The sequence below is a fragment of the Euprymna scolopes genome, chromosome 4 (genome assembly GCF_053919585.1).
Source record: "Euprymna scolopes isolate OS-2025 chromosome 4, ASM5391958v1, whole genome shotgun sequence".
Lineage (NCBI taxonomy): Eukaryota > Metazoa > Mollusca > Cephalopoda > Sepiida > Sepiolidae > Euprymna > Euprymna scolopes.
The window spans coordinates 95,230,492-95,248,293 of record NC_136485.1 but is presented as its reverse complement, the minus strand read 5'-3'; the positions used below and the strand labels follow the sequence as shown (position 1 = coordinate 95,248,293).

Below are 17,802 nucleotides of genomic sequence, written 5' to 3'. Positions count from 1 at the left end.
AGTGCTTAAATCAACTAAAATTTTGCCGTGAAATACAGACCTAATTTTTACAATGGAACTAGAATTATTATTTCTACAATCATAACATAACATCAGTTAAAAAAAATAAAATTCATGAAATGTCTTACTTGAGAATCACTATCTTCATCGGTTTTGTTCTTCAAAGCATTTTTTTTTGTTTGAATTTCTAAACGGAGACGTTTTTTATCAATTCTTTTTCTCAACCTGAAATCATCAACAAAACAATGTTTGCATATCAATATCAAATATCCAAAAGCAATATTTTGCAAACTTTACAAAAATGTAATGTTGAATAAAAAGTAATTTAACATCCTTAATATATTGTTACAAATCAAGATTGAATGTTTTGGAGGGTAAAATTATTGGATATATAAAGTGCAATAATTATATATTACCTTCACAAAATTAAATAAAGTGCAATAATTTTATATATTACCTTCACAAATAATAACAATATAACAATTTGGTTTAATTTGATAAGCAAACCATACCATAATTAAATTTAACGTTTAAAATCTTATTTAAAAAAATTAATTAAAATAAAAATCTTCCCGAATTCAATTAAATTGCTTTGCATTCTAAAATTTTTTCTTGCACTAAATAGTTCTCGAAGTTGGAATTCTATTTAGTTTTGTTGGTACATCTTCAAGTAAAACTTAAAATTTCAACATTTTTTTTTTATTTTTTAAATTACCTTTTTTATATTTCATATTTGGAACCTGAATTTTTATAAAATGAGTGTTTTTATCAATTTGTAATATTGCAATAAAATAATCCTCTCCATTCATTTTTAAAATCATTTTATTTTCAAATTCATTACACCAAAAATAGTTGGGGGGTTTTTGTGGGGGACCGTCTTAATTTTTTAAAATTTAAATCCAAATTGCAAAAGTGAGAATTCATTTAAGCAATTTTGCTGTTTTTCTCTGTAACATGGAAAATATTTTATTATCATGTATGAAACAGAAAAAGTGTCACATTTTTTTTTTTTTTTTCTAACTCATGAGGAACTAGTTGAAAATTTATTCTTTCATTAGAGAAAATATACTATGAAATATTTGCCAGTTTGGAAAATAACTGACTTCACTAAAATAAGATTTATTTTCTCTTTCATTCAAATCAAATTAAGCATATATTGCATTTTGTTTTAAGAAGCCTAAAGACAAAACATTTAATATACTAAAATAAAGACGAGAGTAATAGCAAGAAGAGATGGGTTTATCTGAAAAATATAAGAGATAATGATTTTTTTTTTTTTTTTGAAATTACATTTTCACCCCAAATAAGGTACATTGCCACTTTGATGTAGGGGGCTACTATCAGGGACATAAGCTACAGGGATACTATATGGGGAGTTGGGCAGCAAGATGTTGGTTCACGTTACAGATTATATTGAAAGATAAAAAATAGTAACTACATGATAATTGAATCTATTATTTAAATTTGTTATTTTACTTAAATATATTCAGAAAACATTTTAAGCAAACAATAATTCAAAGTTATTTGGAAAAGTTGTATTTTAAAATGTTATATTAATTTTCATATGGACTTTTTATTTTTTAGTAAAAAAAAAAAAACGCTAAAAATTGTAAAAATCTCTATTTAAAAAGCTCAAATTTTACTGACCTTTGTTGTTGCCTATGGCTTAATTCTTTTACATCTTTTCTTTCTGAAAAAGAAAATAAAAATGATTTTGAAAATGCATTGTTTATTTTGTCTTAAATTAATAAAAAAAATAAAAAAAAAAATTTATATTATGAATTGTGAATCAAATCACGTCAGTGAAAATCTTCAATCCTAATCTAAGTTATACACATCACACAGGCCTGATAGACTCTTCCCTCACGGATGATAAAAACGCTTTGGATAATTACGGATTTCAAGTGGGTTCTGCTAAAATCATCATATTTTAAAAACCAAAGCATCTTAAGTCCTCAAAATACCACTGTTTTGTTCGAAAATGAATATACTTTCAAATAAATTAATAAATAATAATGTACATTATATATTTTAAGAGTTTTAAGCGATAAAAATGTTAACATCATAAAACAGCGTTTTTGGTAAGATTTTGTAAATTTCTTCGGACACCCACTGTTAAATAAATCAATCTTTTTATTACATTTATCTGTTAAAAATAAAAATGCAACTGGCTTCATCTTGTGGTATGGAGTAATTTAAAATCATGGCATCTGGAGAAAAAAAAAAAAGAAGAAAATCGCTCTATTTTTAAAAAGTATCTAAAAACGATCTGTGGAAGCAGCAGGAGCAAGCAGCTTTAATATCGCTGATATTTGTTGCGAACCAGGATAAATATCCTAACTCGCTACAAGAAAAAATAATGAAACGAATTGAATGGAGGAAACAAAGAACTCAAATGCCGGAATAAAATAAACATGTCGTTTATTTTCTGTTGAAAAATGAAAGTCTTGGGTGTACACGTGTTCATTCGACCATTGACACCTACACGCGTGGAAGGAAAAGGGAATGCAATAGAGAAACGCGAACTGGCAAGCCTGCCTGTAGAAAGAGAGGGTTAAGCTCAGTAGAGAGTCGCGCACATGTCTGTGTTGATGGACCAAACGAAGCGGAGATAGAGAAAGTCAATCCAGTTCATGGAGAGAGAAAGCGTATAAAGTGTACGTGCGCTTACCCCCACATTACAGTAGCAGGAAAAGTGATGTTAGGGCGCACGGTCGGTTTGTCGACTCAACAGGTCGAAAACTGGTTCGGACGAAAAAGGGAAGTTGACAGGTTTTGTTGACTTTTATACTGGGGTCAGTGTTCTGACTGCACATGTCTGGCTTTCACTTTAAAGGAAGTGACATCACAGCTCGGGAGCGTGTGTGTGTATGTGTGTGTGTGTGTGTGTGTGTGTACGTACGTGTGGGTGTGTATATATGAAGAAAAGCATGTTCGAACATATTACTTTATTATAAACAAACTTTTTTTTTTTGTTTTTTGTTATTCCAGAACGAATTCAAAATTTTAAATAAATGAAAATATGAATATAAAAAAAAAATGTTCTTACATATTTAATTGGAGCTCATATTATTAAAACATAATTAGCTTAACTAGAGCTCGGTTATCAGAATATATAATTTTGAAGCAATCCGGCATTACTTTTGGTCAAATTTTAAAAATATAATTGAGAAACAAATATGTAATGTGTGCACTTTTATTCATTACCTTAATTTTTAACGGTGAATTAAAGTGTTTTGTTTGAAAAAAAATAAAAATAGAAAAAATAATGTGAAATATTATTTTGTTTCACATATGCGAGCAGTACCCCCCACCACACACTCCCAATATATATATATTTTTTTTTCCAGCGGATTATAATCGAATGGACACTAATCTACCCAATTATATATTAAAAAAAAAATACAAAATCAACATTTAAATATTTGTAGGAGGTGCTCAGTTTCTAGTTAAGTTCCTATTTACTTGCCTTCCCATGAGAACAGTTAGACACAAGGTCAGTTTTTAATGTGAGGAAAATCCGGCTTCCCAAAAAGGGTCAATCTGGAGAGAAAAACATAAAAATTGTGGTAATCTGAAAGAAAGAGTGAGCCTGTTTCCTCCGTTTTGACTATAGGTGGCATTACTGTCTGTCCACCCAGTAACAGAAGCACAAAATGTATATAATGCCAGCCTTGAAATAAAAATAAATGTTTTTGTTATATTTTAATCTTAAACGTTTTTTTTTGTTTTTTTTTTTGCAAACATATTTAAGTTTTATTTTTCCAAACATTTATGTTTGGTTGCTTGTCTATTTTCAAACATTTACATTTTTACGTTTTTTTTTGGGTTTTTTTTTTTTTTTTTTTTGCAAGCATAAACTAAATATTTTTGAAATATTTTTCTTTTTGAAAAGTTTGCTTATGCACTTATTGTACCGCGCTATTTTTTAATAGTAGTTTCAAGTAAGATTCAGGTTTTACAATATCCTTTTCCAAATATATATATAAATACTTGCGGAAAAGGTAAAGTGCAGAAAAATTAAGAAAAACGGGGGGGGGGGGGGGATAAAAAAGATAAAAGAAAAAAACGTTGATTTTTTTTATTATAAGAGCGTAAAAAATACTCGCAGAAAAAACAATTGTACCCATAAATATGTTTAAAAGAAAAATATAGCAAAAACATTTAGTTTATGCTTGCAAAAAAAAAACCAAAAAAAAAAAAAAAAAAAAAAAACCTAAATAAACAAGCAACAAAACGTAAATGTTTGGAAAAATAAAACTTAAATGTTTGCAAAAAAAAATGTTTAAAATTAAAATATAACAAAAACATTTTTTTATTTCAAGGGTGCCATTATATACATTTTGTGCTTCCGTAACTGGGTGGACAGACAGTAACGCCACCTATAGTCAAACGGAGGAAACAGGCTCTCTCTTCACGATTACCAAAATTATCTCCGTCATGAAGGATTTCTCCTTCACTGACAGAGGACAGAAAAGGCGAAGTGTATCATCAGTATACTACACTGTTCTTGGCCCGAAGTCCAAGTAGAGAAATAAAAAAACGTCTTAAACTGGAAAGTTTAACAAAATGTGTTACTCGGACAAGAAATGTAATTGAAAATAAAAAGTAAATTTATCTAAAATTTGTGAATGATTTGTTAACTTTAGCAAAAAATGTTTTTTGACATTTAAGTGGGCAAAAATACTTAAGTTTTCCAAACGTCACGTTTTCTGTTAGTGACATCACTTGTTTGTAATGAAATTTATTTTTGTCTATTTGTCGTAATTCTTAAGTTTCACACCCCTTAAGAATTCCGACACACAAAAATAAATTTCATATTTAAAAGTAATTTGATGTCCAAAATCTATGGCATAAAATTTTCAAAATGCAAATAATTATGGCCCACTAACCGTAAATAAACACCTTATCAACTCTTAATCCTACCTCTAACCCTAGGTACGAGTGGCAAGCCTTCTCTTAAAACCTTTAGCCCTAACAATAACGCTAAGTCTAAGTGGCAAGCTCATCACCAAACAAAGTTCCTTTGTAAGCTACATATAAGTGTCTAAAAAAAAAAAAAAATCCTTTCTTAAAGAAAAGGACACCATTTATCACCGGTAAAAAATAAATTAGTCAACTGTCCTAAAACGTTACAATGATCTCAAAATGGTGAATTATTTTACATTAAATTTATGTGAAACTAACCCCGACTCTAAATCCTAAATTGTTTTTGTTTTGTTTCTATCAAGTCTTCAGGATGTTCACACATAATTTTCCTTAGCTTTATCATTAACCCAAAGTCAGAGTGGCAACCCCCCACCCTCTCATAATTACACAAAGACCCTCTTAAAACTGCACATAATCATCTTTAGGAGAAAAAAAAAAAAAAAAAAAAAAAAAAAAAAAAAAAAAGGTGCACAGGATTTATCTCCAATAGAAAAAAAAATGGTTAACTGCCCTAAAACGCTAGAATGGCTCAAAATAAGGAATCATTTTACATTAAATTCTAAAATAATACTTCTTATCTTTCATTAAAATTTTTTAAGGTATTCACACGTAATTTCCTACAAAAGGTAAAATCCCATATTTTGGAGAGGTGGCCAGATAGGGTGGGGAGTTAACGGAAGGTATTAATCTACAATAATACCAAAGAAATATTGCAAATTCATTTTTAAACAGTTCTAGATTTCGATTTCAGTTATTTGTACATATAATGCATTACAGTTCAGCTTTGATTTCTCTAACTTCTTTTCTTTTAATGGATACATGGCATTTTTAAGGAATTGCAGCATATTTATGTGCATTTACTGCAGATTATTTGGAAACCATTCATTTTTTAAGATTTTCAGTAGCATATTCTAATTCCTAGCACAAAAATACAATTATATGGTAAATTTCATTGCTTAATCATCTGTTTTAACAAAGATATGACATTTTTACTGAAAAAGTAGTGTAAAAAATGTGACAAAACGCATATGGTCTTAAAGAGGGAAAAATATCCAAACGTGTGAGGCACAAAAATAGCCATAACTTCCTTAATTTTAATTGGATTTTAAAAATGTAAAAAGATTCTTTTTTACCTCATCAAGCTCTTTCTAGAGATACCAATATTGAAATATTTTAAGCTATTTCAATTTTTTCATGTGTATTGCTATTAACAGTGGTATGTTTTGTTGGTTAGTAATGGTAGAAATTCCTTGAACTTACTCCATCCACTCTTAATTCTTTTAATCACACCAGCACTGAATTATGGTCTTGCGACCAGATCCTCTTTGTGCTCCAATGGCACCATCAAGACGACAAAACTTTTGAACAACCTTGTCATGCAAATATACCCTTTTCACATAAATTGTCATTCATCTCATTGTCTTACATTTTTTTTTAACACAAACTGATTATCATCTTTAAACATACCAGTAATTGCACTGAATAGCTTGTATAAATACCACAAAAATGAGTTGCTCCAAACTTCCTTTCCTCAAACCGAACATTTCCCTTTCTGAGATGCTTTCAGCCACTGATCAACACTGTGCTTAGTAATATTTACTCAAACCATTACTTTCCATAGCATTCATTCAATAACAATTAGGCTTTACTGATTAGATGATCACTTGGTCTGGAAGAAACAACCCATTTGGTAGAGTTAGTTGCATTTGGATGTGTCTGAATGGAATAAGAAAAGTGTCATCATTTTCTGTAGAAAATATCAACAACTAAACTATAAATCAACTTTATTCAAATATAAAGATAGTTGTTCGGCAGATTGTCTTTTGTTGAAAATAGAATGTAGGATATTGGAGTTCTATCTTCTGACACTGGCAAAGAATGAGAACAGGATAGAATATTTTGTTGTCAAAATCTAATTGGGAACTGAATCATCTTTGGCACCAACTTTCTAAGCACGAATTCATAATTGGGTTTGCAAGTCTAAGCATTATCATAAAGCAACTGCTACAAGGTTTTCCATGGTTTCAGAGGCAAGCACTAACTCATTAGCATACAGCATCTCTTCTGGACAACCGGATGAAACTTTCTGGACAATGAACTCCTACTTTAACATTGAAGCTGTCACTAATTATATACTGTTAACTCTTAACATGACTGAACATTTCTGTACTTTGCTGAAACAACCTTCATCAACCACTTGTTTATTCCTAATTTACACAAAGCCTACAAAATAAAATCTCTTGCCACACTATCAAAAGCTTTCTTCAAATTAAAGCAAAATACGGGTTCTTATTAAAGTACTCATCTTGCATTATCTCAAAGTAAATATAACATTAGTAATACCTTGGTACGTTTTGTTTATGTTTATCTGACTTCTTATTTGCTACTAAATTATTCTCTCAACTACTTTCAGGACCTGATCCATCAACTTTAAGCCTCTGCAATTATCGCTATTGAGAGATCTTTTACCCTTGTAACAATTTGCAATCGTCCCAAGTTCCGGTCTTTCAGGATAAGATCTTTCAGTAGCAATACCTGACACTATAACATTCAGCACTGGACAAGGCGCACACTGCTACTTAATTTCACATTCAGTCTTCAAATCAGTAATAAGTACATTTATCAAAATAAAACTTATATTCACAATAAAATTTATGTTAAACTGGTATTTTAACTTTTTTTGTAATTTGTATATTTTGAAGAAATCACCATATTTAAACAGGGTTAACAGGGTTGCGGAGTCTGAGGTTTTAGCTGGAGTCAGAGTCGGATTTCTAAAAGTACAAGGAGTTGGAGTCGGAATTTTTTATTCGACTGACTCCTTAAGTCCAATGAATTTATTTTCTTTTTACATGGTTTTCCTGTTTGGTTTTACCATTTCTTTTTAATTACATTTTCTAACCAAACAAGGCACATCGCCACTTTGATGTAGGGGGATGCTATCAGGCATCTAAGTTTCAGGGATACTATGTAGGGAGTTTAGCAGCAAGATGTCTGTTTACATTACACTTGAACTTCTGCATGTCAGTACAGTTGGGGAAGCAAGAAACCGGAAGAGAGTTCCAAAGTCTAGCAGTTCTGGGGAAGAAGCTATTAGAGTAGAAGGCTTTCTTACATCTGGAAATCTCTACTGTGTAGGGGTGGGACTTCGCTGCTTGTCAAGTTTGTCGGGGGTATTTTCGTTGAGGGGGTATGAAGGCTTGTAGTTCGTCAGAGCATCCACCATTAAAATACTTGTAAAACAAGCAGAGGGATGCAGCATTCCGTCAATAAGACAGGGGCTGAAGCTTAGATGACAGTTCAGGATTTATCAGGTTGGCAACTCTCTTTAGAACACTGTCCAGGAGCGAGAAACTAGTAGCAGATGCACCAGCCAAAATGTGCAGCAGTACTCGATACATGGCCGAAGGGTGGCTTTGTAGAGTTACAGAATACTTTCAGGCATAAGTAACTTTCAAGCACAGTAGAGAAAGCCCATTTTCTTCTCAGCAGTCTTGGCAATAATCTCAATGTATTTATTCCAACTCATGTTCCCTGTGAACGTTAAGCCAAGGAGTTTGAACGAAGTACTTTCAGATAATGTATCTTTAGCCATAACTATTGGTGGTTGGTAAGGTTTCATGTAATTATTAAAGTAAACAAGCTTTGTCTTGGCAGCTTTGAACGTTACCATCCATTTCTGACCCCATTCCACTACAACAGAGTGAAGGTCTTCCTCTAGAGTTTCCGCCATTGCCTTAGATGTGTGCTCATTAGTTTTCCCCACGTGCCTGCTATAGAGCGTGATGTCATCAGCAAATATAACCATATCAGAGACAATTTTATCTGGTAAGGATCGATCCCTGAAGTACACCTGCATTTATATTATACTGTTTGGACGTATGCCCATCGAGGACAACCTGGCTTCTTCTCTCATTTAAGAAGGATTTAATTATGTTAAGTATTCGTCCAGTAATACCATGGATTTTATTTTCATGAGAATACCATCATGTCATGCCCTGTCAAAAGCCTTAGATATATATAGGGCTACTGCCCTCCCTTCCTCTGCCTTATTCAGTGCTTGGTATATACGTTCAGTTAGAATATCTGCAGTAGAACGGGTTTGCCTAAATCCATATATGGTCAAACAGAAGTTTAGCAGGTGTAAGGTAGTGGACTAGAGCTTGATTAATTAAAGACTCAAATATTTTGACGAAAAGCAGGAAGAAATTAATTGGGAAATAATTTAATGGATCAGTTTGTTTGCCAGAGATTTTGTAAACTGGTACCACAGAAGCAATATTCCAGCTGTCAGGAAAGCAAGATTCGGTAAGACATTTTTTAAAGAGTTTAGAGAGAACTGGAGCAACTTCAGCGGAGCATTTTTTTTTAATAGCACAGCTGACATAAGATCAGGTCCACATGCTTTTGAGGTGTCTGTTTTTTATGATATCATGTACTTGAGAAGGGGTGATTTTCAGATCATCTGGTGTGGTTTCTGTCCACAGAGGAAAATCAGGGAGGGAACGATTTGCTGGGTCCAAAGTAGAGTTTGAGGGAAAATAACGGGCAAACATGTTAGCTTTCTCAGTTGCTGTACAAACAGCCTCATGATTGTTGGATAATAATCCCAACACACACAACTCATGATCTCCAGTGACATACAACGGATTCTGTGACCGGCAAATTCCAAGACCATTATTTCGGCATTTTCCTGCCTCTCACTGATTCAACAGCATAAATTTATCTCTGACCATATTAAATGCTACATACTCTGACTCCACTCTGTAACTGGCTACCAACCCTAACTTGGGTGTGTCCAGTGGATATGGAACGGGTGGAGTAATAACCTGATAAACCTCGTATTTAATTCCTCGTTCTATCGAACCCTCTTCGATAATTCAAACACAAACACTAATGTTTTATCCTCCAAGAGTTTAATATTCGGGTATATTATTCTACTCCCTAATTATCTCTTGTATTCATTAACGCAGCTATGACTGACAGGCATCAATCTCCCCAACCGTGCTCTAGGCGGAGCGCTCATCAATGCTATTTTTTTTTCTAACCACACGCAAAGCGAACAGGGTGCTCAGAGCCACCGAGGGTCAACAATTTGTGATTCTGTCCACATCGCGTTACACAGCTCCCTCCTTCTGCCAGCTACCGCCTGCTGCTCTGCTAACAGACCATCTCTCCTGGTCTCCACAGATACACCAGCTTTATCACGTCCATCCCCGAAACAAAGCGAGGAAAATTCCATCTGTCAGTACACAACTATTTACAAAAAGTTAAGCACCTTTTTGTCACAGGCTGTTTAAACAACCAATTCAGTTTAACTAAAATTACTCCGTACCCTCGTGGATAGTTAAAATAATAAAAAACTACAGGAAACTAGATATGCCCCCTAATTTATTGAATTCCCCTCGATATTTAAAAAAAAAAAAAAACATTCTCATAATACACTTTCTCTTTCCGGGTGACACACACACGCTCGTGCAGACAACGACCTCAATTTCGGCATACGTCTCCTTATGGATGATTAATAAAACAACTACAGGGAGCTATCAACATGCCCCCAGCGTCCCCCCAGGTGGCATGTCCGAATGGATCCATATCCAGAAACGCAAAGATCGGCAAACTTCTTACTCCCAAAATTATACTTAAATTTCAATTTAAATGCTTCGTAATTCATTTCAACTAATTAAAAAAAAATTACTAAAATGCGTGATATTTAACGACCCTGCAGGTCACGCCCCTCAAGGAGACTCAGTTAACACCTAGTTATCGCACGAGAAATTCTGTTTTTTTTTTCCAATTAATATCTCCAGGTGCAAACATCACGCACCTGATTTACTCACATGGAAAAATCCATCTAAAAAATAATAAATCACTTTTCGCACACAATTGAGTGTACCACAGAAGACAAAAAAAAAAAAAAAAAAAAAAAAAAACGGTGCTGGGATTGCATTACAATCTTATATCGACCCGAGAGAAAAAAACTTAAAAAAACTTAATATTTTTCATTTTTTTTTTTTGTTACCACGGAAAAAAAATACAGAGTTGGGATTGCGTTATAATCTTACATTATTGGTGGCAGAAGAAAAGACGTACTAAGAAAGAGACAGACGGGAACATTTGAAAACACAAAGAAAGACAACTCATGTAGACTAATCTACAGTGTTAATTTCGCAGTATTATGTACAAATGTTTTTACAATTATCACTCAGTTTTTGGTAAGTTCTTTTCAAAGTCTCAAATCTCTTCAGACAGCGACAGACGGTTGGATGAGGAAGGTGGAGGGGTCAGGTCTCTATACGGTCTGTTCATCTCGAATCCCAGCTTCTACTCCAACTTAACTTCTCCAACTAATCTCGCACGACAGTCGTATATATAGTAAGGTATGTGGATGGGGTGGAAATTCCCCTCGGCCAATAAGATTTTGCCATGAATCGAAAGCCCAGATCCCTGCGTGGGGACAAGGTCCCTGGTGGTCACAATTCCCATACCTGAAATCTGAATTACTAATTCTCACGATTTCCAAGGCCAGATGTCAATTCTGACATCCAACCTAGAGTTCATTTAAGGCCAGACAATGTTATAAGTGAAATTTCCTGTCATCAACTTTTTAGCTGCAAAGATATATTTCTCTGGTTTCAAACAATATCTATTTTGATATGAAATAAAATATATATATTTATCTTCTCTATCTTAAATCCTTGGGTTATCTGGCGTCACCCGGGAATGATAAGCTACCTGAGTGTAGTTCTAATGATCCTCAATGGGGGATTATGTTACATTCGCCCTCATTAGACTATATTGCTTCGTAGAACCAATGGAGTCTAATTCCTTAACACACCACTCCATCCAGTCTACCTGAGTTGTCTTTCTTCCTGCCTGCTGCTTCGATATTCGCTTTCAGCATACCAGATTTCATGTAACAACCTCGGAGAAGATTAGACTACACGAGCCAAGAATTCAGATAGACAGGGGTCCTTAACCACCTTCTCATGTGAGGGGTTACAATTGATTGCCCATTATTTACTACACTATTGTAGATTTTCCAAAAATCATGAGTTCCTAATTTCTGCGCTTCAATGCATTTCCTGGTGGTTTCAGTATATTCACTCTTAGCTGTTGCTACTTCTTTCTTACAATTACTTCTAGCTTTTATATACTTTGTCTGTTTGTACAGGACTTATGCTGGATAAATCTACGGTATGCATGTTGCCTCTGAGCAATGGCAGCTGCGCAAGTAGAAGTAAACCATTGGGTAGGGTGGGGTTTGCTATAGAACTTCCGTGTAGGAACATATGCTTCAATTGCTGCTTTGAACCATTCAGTAGTCTCATTTGCGTACTATTCTGCAGGAAGAGAAAAGATATTTCCCCATGCGATCGCTAATGGCAACCCAGTCAGCCTTATTTTAGTACATTGTTGTTTTGAGCAATGGCTCTTCAACTTGGGGTCAAGAGTTTAGAGTGATTCTATCATTATCACAGCATAATCAGCATTCCTAAGTGGGCAATCAGCATGTGTTACACGATCCTCAGGATCTCTTGTCAGAAATAGATCCACAAGTGAGGCTTGCTTGTCCTGGCGATCTGGGAGACGGGTTGGGAATGTTACTGTCTGTGTCAAGGAATGGGATATAGCAAAATTAAGGATGATGCTATTAACTGTGTCAGTGAAGTTAGAGAAGCCAAGCAAATTTCTGTGGCAGGCGTTAGAGTCAGTAAATACATGTATTTTGGCGCTATTGTCAAGAGAGAGTGCTTCATCTATGATGTAAGAGACATGATTGATTATAGTAGAGTCCTGGCTGGATGGAGAGCAAAAAAAAAAAAAATACAGGTAGCTAACGCTATGTTGTAAATTTAGTTTAAAAGCACATGAAGGCCTGGTCACCTGATTTTAGTTTGGATTCCCTAGACATGGGGAGGGTGTTACAAATATAGACTCTGTTCCTGTTAAAGTCCTTACGACAAAGTGTAAGATAACCAGACATGTTAAAGGTTAAAGATGTTCGAGGGGATGGAGAAGTGCAAGTTAGTTTCACTTAGTGCTAAGATATCTGGGGAGTTTGCTAGGAGAAATTATTCTACATCATCTAAGATAGTTCTAAGTCCTCGGATATGTGTAAAAGCAAGCCTCAAGGGAGGAGGCATGAGTGTGGTTTGAACATTTTTTTGGATTGAGCTGTCATTTCATTCTATTTAGTAGTTTCAGATCTAGATTGAGGTGCTTGGCAAAACGCATCTGTATAGGCACCATCATGCAACACAAGTAGACAATCAGCCGGCTCCTCATCCACAGGAATGTGGTCTCTGGAACACCCACCAGAGATGAGAGCAGGGTGCCTTTCCATGTGCGGCATGGCACTACAAATATCCCGATATTACACAACTGATGATAGAACAGCCGCTCTAAGCGCTATCAAAGGGCTTCTGTACTGTCAGTTGGAAACAGCAACCAGCAACTGTCCAACCGGTACCCTTAAACTTGTCCGACAGGAGTGGCCCCGTGCAATTATATTAGCATTTATGGTAAATAAGTACCCCCAAGATGCCCAGTTATAGGAGAAGGGAATAAGGCAAATGTAGGGGACGGCATTCATTGCCGTAGTTAGGAAACAAGACTAAGCACTGGGCGTCTCTAATGAGTCCTTGTGGCCGCACCTCTGCTCCTGGCTAATAGGCAAAGAAGGAATATGGAGTATAGATAGGCAGAGCCTATCTACTCTTTAAGCAGTTTAGTTTTGCAAACCGGTGATTTGATCAAGTCACCAGCTCTAGGGAGGTTGTCATCCAGGAATGAGGAGGCCTCCCTCCACTGTTTGGTGCCAAGATGTATGAGGTCAGTGGCACAGGTTTACAAATCAAAGTTTTCCTTATGGATGACCTAACCAGATCTACTGGTCCATCAGCACTGAGAGTTTTTCCTGCACCTGGTTGCATGGATAGTGAGGATTGATAGAGTTAGTATCAAAGAATTAGTATCTGCTTTGAAGTTACACTCCTCAGAATAGGATTAAGATTGGTTACGTTTTTAAAGGAGGTATGCATGAGTGTGGGGTGTAGATTAAAGGTGAATATCTACTAGGGTTAAGAAAAGATCAAATGTGGTTTGTGGATTAGTGACTAATTGGAAAATTATAGTAGAAGGTTTGGGGTGCGTTTCGAAATGTGCTTTAGATGTTAGTTTTCAAGTAAAGATAATCATCAGTACTTTATCCCATCTAATGAAAGATATATATATATATATATATATATATATATATATAGTTGATAGTTAATACAGATCACTTATAATCTGGGCACATATTGTGGCTATTAGTTATCTATTTTATAGATATTCTTTAGAGTATAAATATAGGTTAAGCTAATGCATCCCTTAGCAATAGAAATCTAGAGACGTTTAGTATTTATCGATTTTAAAAAAGTCAGCCTACTAAAGTTTAGGACCGGAAGCTAAACCCTCCTCCCAAGGTATGTGCAAAGTATGTGATTTTATATCAACTTGGGGAGAAGAGCAATTGGTTTTTTGTCCAGTTGAAACAGGAGAGATGATATACTTACAAGAATACAGCATTAATATACAATATAGATATACAGGGATTTGGGGAGGATTTAAGAATATAAGGATTTTTAATGTTTATCATGCAAAACAGACAGGAAGGCGTCTTGGAGGCAAAGCATTATCCCTTTAAAGCAGACATTTAGAAATAACATTTGTGCCAGTTATTTTAGTAACATACATCAGTAACAATATACATGTGGCCAGTATAGGCCTTATATTTAAACATTACACTTAGTCATAGAATGAGTAATTATGATTTCCAAAAAGAGGAAAGCAGTATAAGTAAATAAGAGCAGGAAAATAGGTTTGGTGAATAAGCTTAATTGCTTCCTAAGCAGTGGTTTGCACAATTTAGCAGTTTTTGTATGGTTTTGCTTTTATTTTTGGAGATATCTCATATTTTGTACTGTACTGTAATGCTTCCACTTCATCAAGATATTTTGGTCTGTCAGATCACTGCAAATCCTGCCTAGACAGCTGTTTTCGTTTTGGTTGTGATGTCACACAAAATTAATTAAAGTTCTGTCTTTGAGTGAGATCACTGTAGATTACATTGGATAACAATCGGATTGTCATCTGAAAGTTGTCCAGTGGAATTGGGGGGGGGGGGTAGATTGGAGCTCAAACAGGCACCTGCCATGAAAATAATGATAGAGTAAAGACAGGCTCGTAATGTCTCTTCTGTTGGGAGAGGTTGCAGAAAAGAGAAAAAGGGCACCTCCACCAGGTTATGAAGTCTATTTTGAACTTTGTCAAAATATGATAAAAGTTTTCCAGCAGTTCCTGCCCAGATGTGACAACAGTACTCCATCTCTGGATGTACGTGACTCTTACTCAGGTAGAGAATTGCATCAGCAGTGAGATATCTACTAGAGCACTAAAAGGATCCCACCGTTTATCCAGCCCAGAAGCTTGTCAAAACATGGAGCCTCCCCAAGACGAGAGCAATTCATTTCAATCAATGCCAGATCAGAGCGTTGTGGTAGGGATATCTCCAGAGAAGACCCTAATTTACCTCATATGGGCTTCTGAGTTGCACTTGCTTACACCACCGCATTTATATTTGCCCTCTATCGCCTCCACAATAGCAGAGTTACTATCTTTAACCGTAAATCTGAGGAAATTGACCACATCCTGTCTGCTCATCATTTAGCTAACATTCACATTTGCGGTGACTTCAATGTCGATAATGTGGAATGGCTGACCCACTCAAACAAGACAGATGATGAGGTGAGGTTCTGTTATGATTTTGCCATTGCCTATGACCTCACTCAGATTGTTCACAAACCCATCCGTGTGCCCGATACTACCGATCAGACCTTTTTCTCACAACTTCCCCTGAGCTATGTTCATGTTCCATTCTATCTCCTCTGGGATCCTCAGACCACTCAGTTGTATCAGTTAAGATAAAAATGAAATGTAATAAGTCTTCAGACGTAACTCTCTACTGTACTGTATATCAATACTCTATGGCTGACTGGGATAGCTTCCATACATTTATATCTGATCTACCTCTCCATTCCATGTTTAAAAAGATGTGTCCTCTATAGTATCAGACCTGACAGAATGGTTAATTGTAGGCATAGACCGATTCATACCATCCAAAAAATTCCAACAAAACCTAACAGCCAGCCATGGTTCTCCCCAGAATGTGCTGCTGCCATCACGCACAGAAATCACTTTTTCCATGGCTACCAACAGAATAGATGTACTGAGACTAAAGCTGAGACTAGGACTGCCAGCAACCACTAGTAATAAGAGTAATAAAAATGCAAGAGAGCTATATGCTCAGTCCGTTTAATCCAAAATAGCCGAACAGCGGCTTGGTCCCCCACCAGTTTTGGTATATAGCAAAACAGGATCCTGAACAGAAGTGTGCATTCTATCCCAACCATTATCAATGGACCTGAGATCATCTCGTCAGCATCAGACAAGGCCAAAACATTTGCCAAAAATTTTGCCATTAATTTTGCCATCAACACAACACGCTATGCAACATAAATATCTGTGCGTGATGTCGCCAAGCTAATCAAGAACCTTAATTCCAGTAAAGCAACTGGCCCTGACGGCATTTCAATTATAGTGTTGAAAAAGCTTCAACCAGAATTGCCCCCATACTTACAAAACTGTTTAAGCGTTGTCTTAAGTGCTTCCCAACACCCTGGAAAACCTTATCAGTATGCCCTGTATTTAAGAATTCAGGTGATAAGTCATCTCCGTCTCAGTACAGACCAATAAGTCTCCTGTGTGTCATGAGTAAGCTGCTGAAATCCATATTAAATAGAGAAGTAGTCAACCACTTCAGCAAAAATAACCTTCTTAGTGACATGTAATATGGTTTCCGTTCTACAGCAGATATTTTAACGGTTATATCTCATAGGATTAGTGAATTTCTTGACAAAGGCTTCCTTTCAAGGGCAATTGCTCTTGACATATCAAAGGCCTTCGATAAGGTATGGCATAAAGGCTTACTTCACAAGATTTCCAGCTACGGTATAACTGGAAATGTTTTCTCAATTATTAAATCATTTCTCTCTGATAGGCTCATGAGTAGTGGTTAATGGGCCCATAGTTGGGCGCAAATCTCTTCCTGATCTACATTAATGATCTCCCAAAACACATACTTAAATCATTCGTTGACATCTATGCTGATGACATGGCCATCTATGGCAACACATCAAAGACTGTAAATGACAAAGTTCTCCCTGATTCTCTCTCCTCTGATCTTGAGTGCATGGTACAGTAGGGGGAAGAGGTGACTGGTTACTTTTAATGCATCTAAAACCAAGCTCCTATCTTTACATCATCAACGCTCTCATCCCCATCTGGCATCAATTGAAATGGATGGCTCTCGTCTTGGGGAGTCTCCATGTTTTGATAAGCTCCTGGGTTTGAACTTTACTCCTGATCTGAAATGGAACACATACATCAAGTCTGTTGCCAAGGTTGCTGGAAAAATCCTGGGATCCTACCACTCCAGAAGATATTTTACTGCTGATGCAATTCTCTATCTATATAAAAGCCAAGTACGTCCAAGGATGGAGTACTGATCCCACATCTGGGCAGGAGCTGCTAAAAACAGCCTATCCTGCTTTGACAGAGTACAAAATAGACTTCGTGGCTTAGTGGGGGATGCCCTTTTCTCTTCCCTGCAACCTCTCTCCCACAGAAGAGACGTTGTGAGCCTGTCTTTGTTTTATCGTTACTTGCATGGCAAGTGCTCGTCTGAGCTCCAACCACTGGTCCACCCCTTGCCAATCTTTCACGATAAACACCCGTCTAGCTGAAACCACCGTCAATAATTTTCCCCACTCT

General features: G+C 35.7%; 1 protein-coding gene across 1 annotated transcript in view; it reads right to left on the bottom strand.

Annotated features, from left to right (window-relative positions):
* Positions 1–17,802, bottom strand: part of LOC145268972 (28S rRNA (cytosine-C(5))-methyltransferase-like) — a gene marked incomplete in the record, with an annotated part of 228,363 nt that overhangs the window by 186,021 nt on the left and 24,540 nt on the right. The window contains 2 exon segments of the mRNA XM_080124592.1: positions 129–225; positions 1,648–1,690. Of these exon segments, the coding sequence (XP_079980718.1) occupies positions 129–225; positions 1,648–1,690 (140 nt within the window).